General features: G+C 36.5%; 1 protein-coding gene across 2 annotated transcripts in view; it reads left to right on the top strand.

Annotated features, from left to right (window-relative positions):
- The first annotated feature begins 410 nt into the window (after positions 1 to 410).
- LOC115222954 (70 kDa neurofilament protein) overlaps positions 411 to 10,000 on the top strand; it is a 19,168-nt gene continuing 9,578 nt past the window's right edge. The window contains exons 1-5 of one of the 2 annotated variants that reach the window (XM_036511816.1): positions 411 to 1,003; positions 6,344 to 6,453; positions 6,711 to 6,787; positions 8,448 to 8,543; positions 9,260 to 9,424. In XM_036511816.1, the coding sequence (XP_036367709.1) occupies positions 546 to 1,003; positions 6,344 to 6,453; positions 6,711 to 6,787; positions 8,448 to 8,543; positions 9,260 to 9,424 (906 nt within the window). In that variant the 5' untranslated portion in view covers positions 411 to 545. Of the gene's footprint in view, positions 1,004 to 6,343; positions 6,531 to 6,710; positions 6,788 to 8,447; positions 8,544 to 9,259; positions 9,425 to 10,000 lie in introns of both variants that reach the window. The other variant, XM_029793364.2, reaches the window with a different exon arrangement.

Genomic DNA, 10,000 nt, shown 5'->3' with positions numbered 1-10,000 from the left:
ATGTTCTGTGTGACGGCAACTCGATCTACCTTTATAGGTGTGTGGCTGGCTGAGGATGTATTGCGATTATGCCTAGAGTTAACTGAAGCGTGAAGATGTGCTACTTACACAATTTCTTTTATTCTTTCGCTTTACATTTCTTTCTTGTCAACCGTACATTTCTTTACATTAGTCTTTTAAGCAAGTGTATGAGGGTGAATGAAATATTAAAGAAAGGGAAAAAAACAACTTTTTTGTCATATTATATGTCCTACACAGTGCATCTCCCACTATTACTCTACTCTCACTTTTTGTTCTCCTTCATCTCTCTCTTTATCTATCCCCACTTCTCTTTCTCTATCAATAAGTCCCTCCCACCATTTGCACTCTCACTACAACTCTTCTTTGGCACATATAAAACAGGAGAACGCCTTAGACTTGGTCACTTCGCAGTGTCGGAAAGCAGGTTGTAAATCGTTCTGCAGAATTTTCTCAGTGTCCCGTTCTTTTCCCATACAGTGAAAAGTTTCTTATTCCATTGCAGTATTTGAATAACAACAACAAATATGAGTCAAGTTAGCACAAAAACCAGCAAAACAACTCGAAGGAGTAGAAGAGGTCCAAGGAGTAGTATTCGTATGGGGTCTCAATATGGTATGTCTATGGCAACTAATGTCCGTGCTGCACCAATTTCTCTGGCCTCTGGAGTGGCAGCACAATCTTCCCAAAGAAGTGTTGCTGAAATGAAAAATAGCAGCCAAAAGGAAAAGAAAGATCTGCAAGGTTTGAATTGCAAACTTGCCGAATTCCTTGAAAAAACACGTATGCTGGAGGCTGAGAATAAACATCTTAAGGAACTCTTAAATAGATCTCAAGTTGAATTTAACATTGATGTGATCAAAATATCATACCAAGAGCAGCTGGAGGACTTAAAAGGAATCATCGAAGACAAGGATAAGGAACTTGCAGCTGTAAAGTCCAAGAATGAATCGCTTGAAGAAGAAGTCGAAGATTTGACTGAACAGTAAGTAAAATTTTCCGTTAATTTTCCCGCTCCTTTATTAAGTCGTTTGAAACTTCTACGCATCATAAACGTTTATCTTAAAGATGCGGCCATTTAATTAAGCTACTCTCATTTCCTTTTAAGTCTCTTTCTCCATATCCTGTCTTAAGTGAATCTGAACATTATTTTTAGGCATTTAGCACTTAAAAATTTAAGATTTGCAACAATTAATATACCACTACAAAGCACAGAAATATTGCTTGGTCCGCGTTGCAGAACAAAACCTCCCGTGCCATTCTCATATTGTTTAAATATATAGAACTGGAGGGTTCTACATTTTTGAAAAGAATCTTTATACAGCTCGACGTTTAGAACAACAAGCAAGAAAGTGGTTGAGAGACATCTCACAAAGACATATTAAACGGATTCAGCTAAATTGGCAACGTCCAGATGAAAAACATGTGAGACTAAGTCGGACATATCTATCGATAAGGTTCAAGTTTAAATTGATATAATGAAATTGCTAGCCACCCTAGCTTTCATTTAGAGTGCAAGTTAATCTAAAGTGATTGCTTTATTCAATTAGTCCCCTGTGGGTATTATTATGAATGATTTCTAGTCTGTGTAAAGCTAAGATACAACTTAAACCCCTGATACGTTTAACTAAGCCTCCAATAAACAGACTTACTCTTGACTTGTGAAATCATTCTCTCTGCATCACCCCACGGTTCTAATGTCAATACTACTGTATGATTTACAAAACGAGCCATCAAGACGATGATAATGTCTGAATAAATTAACATAGTGTATGAACATAAAAGATAATATTTCTGTCGTCAAAAATGTGTTTTCTCGAACTGGTTGATTTAGGAAATATTAGTGAAGACTCAAGCGGGGAAAAGGTTTTTTAAATTGAGAAATAGGGAAATTGTGTCGAACCAAACCTGTGATGGCTAAACAATAAAGAAGCTACTGTAGTGTAATTCAGTGTCAACGACACTTGACCCACTCATACCACCGACAACTAGCGACATTGAAAGATGTTGGCTGATTTGAATTTATCAGTGATCTGTTGAATCCAGTTCCAAGAATTTTTACGACCTGTTGCAGGAGGTGATGCCTTGCATTTCAGACATTAAAAAATTCAATCTGCTTTAGATGTTTTAGAAAGCTAATAACGAATGATACCACTTGTTTTGCGAATACTGTCCACTAACAGAAGACATCCACTGCACAGGTTGTATATATTGTATCATACTTTAACTCTATGTGGACTGAGATCCCCGTTGACAAGACTCAGATTGAATAAAGTGTTAAACACGGCATCCAAATTAGTACCTCCAGTTGTCTGTAGCTCTTGAATTTGTTGAGCATATAATTTCTCAGGACCTGGTCAAATTGATGTAGACACCCAATGAAGTTCGATAACACTGGGCAAAAAAAAAAAAAGTCTGCTACCCAAACAAACGGTGCTCTGCTACACTAAATCGAGTTCGCTGATTCTGAATTGCTGCAGCACGTTTGGATTTTGAGTTATGCGCATAATTTTATATTAATACTATATTAGAATCAGGAATAATTAAGTAAATAATTATTATATTCGTCCTGCATATAGTAAATTTATGTTCAAGGTAAATGGTATTATAATGGTATATAGTATATTTATGTTAAGGGAATACTCACTGTTGTTTTTGATCTGCTCAGCTCAGAAATGCTTGAGTTACTTGCTCTTGCACTAATGCATCGTGCTGGTCTCCCGTTGTAGGAACCAGCAGTAGTCACTCATCATGTGTCGATTGAACCGACGTTGATACCTCGTTTCCGTCTCACATATATGCTTGTGGAACCGCTCACCATGCTCATTATTACGGACACCAAGATTCGTTGGTAAAAACTCGAGATGAGAATGCAAGAAGTGCATTTTAAGGGACATTCGGCATCCCATTCTTTCATATGCTGGTAGAATGTTTATTAAACCAGCATAGTTTTCTACTCTGCGAATCCCATGCCGTCAGCTCAACTGGATTCTGTTTCCTTCTGAATTTGCTATCAGATATCAATTCTCTGATCTCGGATCCAATGAAAATGCCTGCTTTCTGTTTTGCGTCACTTTTCTCTGTACCAAATTTTAATTTTAGTTACTGGAAGCCACAACCATCGTGTGTCATTGCTTTTACGAAGTTTTTTTATGAGACCGAGTTTGGTATGAAGGGGTGGAAAGAAGATCTTTTACGGGTCTACCAGTGGCATAAGCTGCACATTGCACCGACAAACCATGCGCTCATCTCTTTTAGGCCAGTCGTTTGCAGTTTAACGATTGCTGTCGAAGCGGCTGTTCCAAACACACAAGAAGCACATATTTTTGGTAAATCCCAGCTGCAGTCCCAGGAGGAGGGAAATCACCTTTAAATCACCACAAATATTCCGCTTGTGAACTGAGTAATTAACTCCTTTCAGAAAGAGTTCTATCGATTCATAAGTTTCTTTCCATACCGACAACATGACCCACAGGAATGGAAGGTTTTTCATTACCATTGTGTGACAACACAGCTTTGAGGCTAACCTTACTCAAGTCTATGAACAATCTCTGTTCGTTAGCGACATGCACGTGTCCTAGATTTGCACACAATACGTCAGCACTATCTGCTGAAACCCCCTTCGGTCATGACTGACCAAGGGATTGCACCTAGAAAGTTACCCTCCCAGGCACAAGTCCGGGCAAGGTTGTTTATGGAAGACCAGTAGTCGCCCATGCATACCAGCCTCTCCTCTCCACGCCACCAGTGTCATCCAAGGGAAAAGGCAAAGGGGCCGATACAGCTTGGCACCCGTGACGTCGCAACTCATTTCTACAGCTGAGTGAACTGGAGCAACGTGAAATAAAGTGATTTGCTCAAGAACACAACACGTAACACGGTCCGGAATTCGAACTCACAACCTCACGATCGTAAGTGCGACGCGCTAACCACTGAGCCATGATAAACTAAATAATGAACTTACTCATCGTTTGTTTTATTGTTGCTATTTTCTTTAGTTTTGAATTAAGACCGCTTCCATTTATAATGCGGCTTATACATAGCCAAAAGTATAGTTATAATCATGCGCAAGTGCATAACTCAAAATCCTGACGTGTTAGAACGGTTCTGAGTACAGATTCGAAATCAGAATCTTCGATTTAGTCTAAAATACCTGCTTTTACCCCATTAACAAAATCTTTGTTTTCCAGTGTAATCGATTGAGCCTGTTTACCATTTTTTTCAGTCTTCATAGAAATAGTTAAATTTGTCCTGTTTATATATGTACAACATGATTTATATATATTCACAAGGATTGTATATTATTTCTTTAGAATAGGAAAGATGGTAGTTTAATTTAATTTGTCCTACAAGTTCCAAGAGATAGTAGTTTTCTTAGAGTCTATCACTTCCTTTCTTCTTGGTTCTCTTTTTTAATTGATTACATATGTTTGTAAATATCTATCGGTCACCGGTGCAGATTACTTTTCGACTATACACAAGGCCGTCGGCCACAGAGAATTTAATAAGTCCCTGTAAATTACAAGCATTTTGTTTTATCATTTTCGAATAAATGAGAGAAGACTAAACTGAGGTGAATGAAGCACCACATTTAGTAGTATTCTACTTTTGATAAAAACACTGTAAATATTGCAAATAGCTTCAAAAAAGTAATACAAATTGGAATCGGATGTTTTCCGTTGTGGGCTCACATGTGGACCTTTTCGAATTTAATGAAAATATTCACATTTGGTTTATTGATGTCATTTTTCGTGCTAAATCCGACCTTAGGATCCAAGAAACGAATATAAATTGGGATCTCCTCGGTTGTGGGCACAGAATTGGATATTTTAAAAGTAAGTGAAAGCTTTCACCTTTGGTTTATTGAAGTAACTTTTCAGGCCGAATCCGAATTTAGGATTTATTTATTCCAGCAAACATTTTAAAAAAATGGCACAGGGTATAATTTTCAACTTATTGCTAGTGGTGTCCCACTTTTCGAATTAATAAACACTTGCCGAGATATTGTGCTGGTGTTTGCGGTGGTGGAAATGTTACATCCGTAATCGAAAACACGGCAGACTACAGAAGACTACAGTTTTGCTTGTAACTATGTAAACATGCCCCCAATGTGAGGCTTACTGTCATGCGTATAGTAGTGGCTTTCGATTGGCCAACATTACCAAAAATGTTTACAATTCTTAAAAGCTTTTAACTTTCATTTATTAATTCATGAACCTCATTTTCTCAATTTACAAATAGTTGGAAAGAAATAAAAAAAAAAAACGAAATCTGTGACAGCAAACGAAAGGATCAATACACTGTAATTAGCAGGTAGAAAACCTGCAGATTTTTATTCTGAAATGATGCATTTAAGGTTTTATAAGCGGATTCCATTTTGTGACAAAAGTCTTCGTTAAAATCATTAAGAAGATGGTGTTATCCCCCCCCCCAAAAAAAAAAGTCTGTTCTTCAAGCGAACACATTTAATTCCATCTATTAAAAATATTATACCTTTCTAAATTAATTATTATCTATTGGACAAATAGTCAGTTCCGAAATCCACTGGATTAACTGAATTCGAAATTAACGTAATATTTATAAACACGAATTTCTCATTCAGATAGAGAGAAATATCCATTCTCCAAATTGTGCAAAGGAGAAGGATATAGTTAACAGTTGTAGAGAGCTTTATTTACTTACAGCTTATGAATTATACTTAACTCTGTACCAGCATATAACTAAGTAAGTTTGGATATTGTGTACTACGCTTGTGTTTATGAACTTGCGATGATAAGATCTGAAAGACTAAACCTAGGGTAATATCCATCCATTAGAGATTATTGTTGCTAAGTCCGATATTGAGACTGAACCCGCCAAAGTTCCATTCGTGAACAGACTGTCTTAATTTTGTTGATCAATGTGTACGACCATTGCCTCGGTATGGAGCAATTATACAGATATTTAGATGCTATGGTTTGTAGGACATTCGACCATGTAAAAGTGACTCTCTCATCTGGTTTCCCACTGTATGTGTATTTATTCACAAATATATATTGTTCTTTCCATATATACAGAGGCCTAAGCAACTTCACTGATATATTTATTAGTATAAGAAGAACTTCTTATTAAATATAATTCCAACAAATATCTTTAACGTTAAGTTTCTTAACAAAAATATTATGAAAGTGTGACGTTTTGGTTGCTATTCATCTATTTTTCAAAATTTGTATAATATTGTTAGTATATTCTTGTTATTATATTAACCGTGTCTGCTGGTCACATCAATCTCTACATAGCATAAATAATATTCTTTAGCAAAACATTTTTACTATTTTTCTGTTAGGTTGCGCCAAGTGCAGGACGAAAGAGACAGACTGCAAGCGGAAATCGATGGATTACACGATGAAGTTGCCCAACGCATTGCAGACAGCGAAACCAGCAGAAGGAGGACAAGCGAATTGGAGAAGCAACTTGTTGACTGGAAGAATAGATATGGCATTCTTGATGGTCAAATGGCCGAACTTAGAACGGTATGTTGCAATACTTTGAATCCGTAATCTCTATCCTGCTCTCTCTCTCTCTCGAGTATCCGCGCACTCATGCATACACATATTGCAAACACATACGTATATTCATATACAAATAAATATATACACATGTGTACGACCATTTAGAACTCGGTATGGAGCAATTATACAGAGGGAGGAAAGATGAAGTGGAGAAGCAACTTGCAGATTGGAAGAAGAGATATGGCATTCTTGAGGCTCAAATGGCCGAACTTAGAGCGATATGTTGCACTACTTTGAATTCGTAATCGCTTTCTTGTTCTCTTTCTCTCGATTGGCCGTAAACTCACACACATACAGATTGCAAAGAAATACATATATACATATACAAATACATAAGCATGTGTATATATAACGTCGTGGCACTCCGTCGGTTACGACGATGAAGATCAAATTAAACTTATCTTCATTTAGAGGCATATTGTTCTTTTTCGCCCGGACCACAGCAAACAGATTCGACTGAAGGAATGCTTGGTCTTCCGTACCGTTTATGGGCCTTCTGGAGTTTGGAATCATCTGCAAAGATTTTCAATGTAGAATGTTTGATGGCATCTATTATGTCATTGATGTACATAATGAAGAGGAGTGGGCCCAACACAGCACCTTGTGGGACACCACTACTGACTTTCGCTGAGCTTGATCGGATTCCACGTATATATGTAATTGTTTATATATTTATATATATGCATGCGTATCTGTCTGTCTACCTATCTATCTAACTATATATGTATACACACACACACACACATATATATATATATACATATTTATTAATATATATATATATATATATATATATATATATATATACATATATACATGACCGCGTGTGCATCGCTGGCGATTTTCTTTCTCTGTCCTCCGTTCTTTGGATTTTTTCTATATTTCTGATGATGAGCTCCACTCGAAATGTGAAATCCTCTTTCTTTTCCACGCGTTGTTGTTTTATCTTCCTTGTTCTTGTTTCGATTGACTATACACACACACAACACACACACACACACACACATATATATATATATATATATATTTATATGTATGTATATACCGGAGGAAGCACATAGATATGAAGCAAGGTGGAAAAAATAATACTCGAATACTGGAGGTAGAGTAATGTTTAATTAATGAAACTGCAAAGACATCACAAAGCTGATAGTTAAGCCGAAACATCTGGCTGCTGCTTCAAGCGTATCATTGATGTTCTGGATGTCCTCAAGTGTATGAGCAACAAGGGTAAAATCGTCTGCAAAAAGTTAGTCTCTTATTGTCTTTAGTTCTTGCTTTGAAAAGCCATTGGTTGAAGATACGACCTGTTGTTCTATATTCAATACATCTTCAATATCAAAAATGGCACAATCCAGCAATACTGCAGAAAAAAGAGGAAAAAAGAAAAAGTACAACTTATGCTTTTGCCAAAACACAATATTGTTTTGTACCTTTTTTAACAACAAAATTGAGATTGGCCGCCATTTGAAGGAATAGATGCTTCCATGTCCTTTTGTAGCGACGCCATGACACTTAGCATTTGCTCGGGAACCTTGATCATGGATGGAGCAAACAAAACAAGATGTAGCCATATACTGAACCTAATCCACCTTGATAAACTAGAAACAGTTAATAAATCCGTAAAGAATATCGCATTGCCAACTACCGTAGTCATTCTGTAAATAAAATCTTGTGATTTCTAAAAGTTCGGTTATTAAAATATAGCAAAACTTCTAATGATATTGTACAAAACACGACAGAATATACTTCATTTGCGAACCAATAACATTTCTCTTATCTTCGTACTTTATCTTCTATCTGGGATGAATTTTCGATACTTACGTAAAAGATATTTTATAAAAAATAATAATAACAGCGTAATTTTCTTTTCTTTAGAACTTACAAAGCGAAACTACTCAAAGACTGGAATTAGAAAACCGTCTGGCGATGCTGGAAGAAGAACTTGCTTTCCTCAACGACGTCCATAGTGCCGTAATGCTGCTTTTATTTTTATTTTCTCTTTCCTGATATATTTTCTTGCAGGATAATTGCCATGATAGTTTTAGCTATTTTCTGTTATATTTTTCTTCACAATGTTTTAAGGCTTTCTGAGAATCAGATAGTTTCATTTGCACAGTCATAAATAAAAACCCACTACTTTTCAAGAGATCAGTTACAGTTATCTGACCAAGTTGGCAGGCCACCATCCACAGTGTCAGTGGTTCATATGCAGATAAGTAATCTGCGATTATCTACGGCTTGATCACTCATCTCTAACGAGAATACTTATCTCTCAAATTACCCGTTACACCTATCTGTTATTACAGGTCAGCAACTCTCAAGAGAGTTGAACAGCAGAAGGTCTTCAGCGAAGAAACCCTACTTAGGCAAGTGATTCGGCTCATGAGGGGCCGGGGCGCATCCAGGTCACAACTCCTATGTGCCCTTCAGCTGACACTTGTTTGCACGTTTGATAAGATATTAAAAATGTTCAATATTGACAGCATTCCTGCTCTGGCCCCGAATAAGATATATATACCAGCAATTTACTGTCAACAATTTTGTATGTTCATATGTTCATTTCTATTTAGCATTACGTTTTAAAAATATGAAAATTTCTCAACAAAAAAAAATATGAAAATTTCTCAATAAAAAAAAATTCTTTATTTCCATTCTACTTACTGGTTTGTTTTCCTTACTATTTGCAGGAATGCAAAGAATACCAAGCAATGTTATCCAAAACACAGAAGGTGCCCGATTTCCAAGAAACATGGAAGGCCGAAATTGGAGGTATGGTTGCTGACTTAAGCGCTGAATATGAGGCTCAGTTGCAGGAAGCTACTAGGGCGATGGAATGTCGACATGCAGAACAGGTAAAGAAATATATAGAAAGAATAAAGATATTTGTAAACTTTAAAACTGTTGGAATCTTAATAGGGGATCGAATTTATTCGACTAACACCCTCTCTACAAATTTGCTCTCGTAATTCAGAAATGATGCTCAGTATCATCAACCGTAGCCTCCGATATTGCATTTATAAAGAGTAAATCTGACTTAGAAACGTTGTGTAAATCTGACTTAGAAAAGTTGTGTAAAACGCATGACAGTGTAAATTTTTGGATGGAACGGTTTTACTTGTAAATGAGTCCGTGTCGACATGCACGTTTGTAAGTGGATACAAAATAGGGTCTAGTGTTAGAAAATATAGCTGCAAAAGAGATTTGTGGAAATAACAACATAGCTTAAAACGAAGAGTTACTCCATTGGCCCCAAATGCCAGGCCTTGTGCCTACAGTAGGAATGATTATTATTTAGACATTACAAGTTCTGTAAACTCTGAAGCATCCTGAAGAATACAAGATGGTACTCATCTGCCTGTTGACAATGCAAGATTCAATTCCAATATTTTTCGTTTTTTAGGAAGCCAAGTGCACAAAGTACTGCAGAA

The sequence above is a fragment of the Octopus sinensis genome, linkage group LG21, assembly GCF_006345805.1.
Source record: "Octopus sinensis linkage group LG21, ASM634580v1, whole genome shotgun sequence".
In the NCBI taxonomy this organism is placed as follows: domain Eukaryota; kingdom Metazoa; phylum Mollusca; class Cephalopoda; order Octopoda; family Octopodidae; genus Octopus; species Octopus sinensis.
The sequence above is the reverse complement of the archived record's forward strand: the minus strand, read 5'-3'. Positions and strand labels throughout refer to the sequence as shown.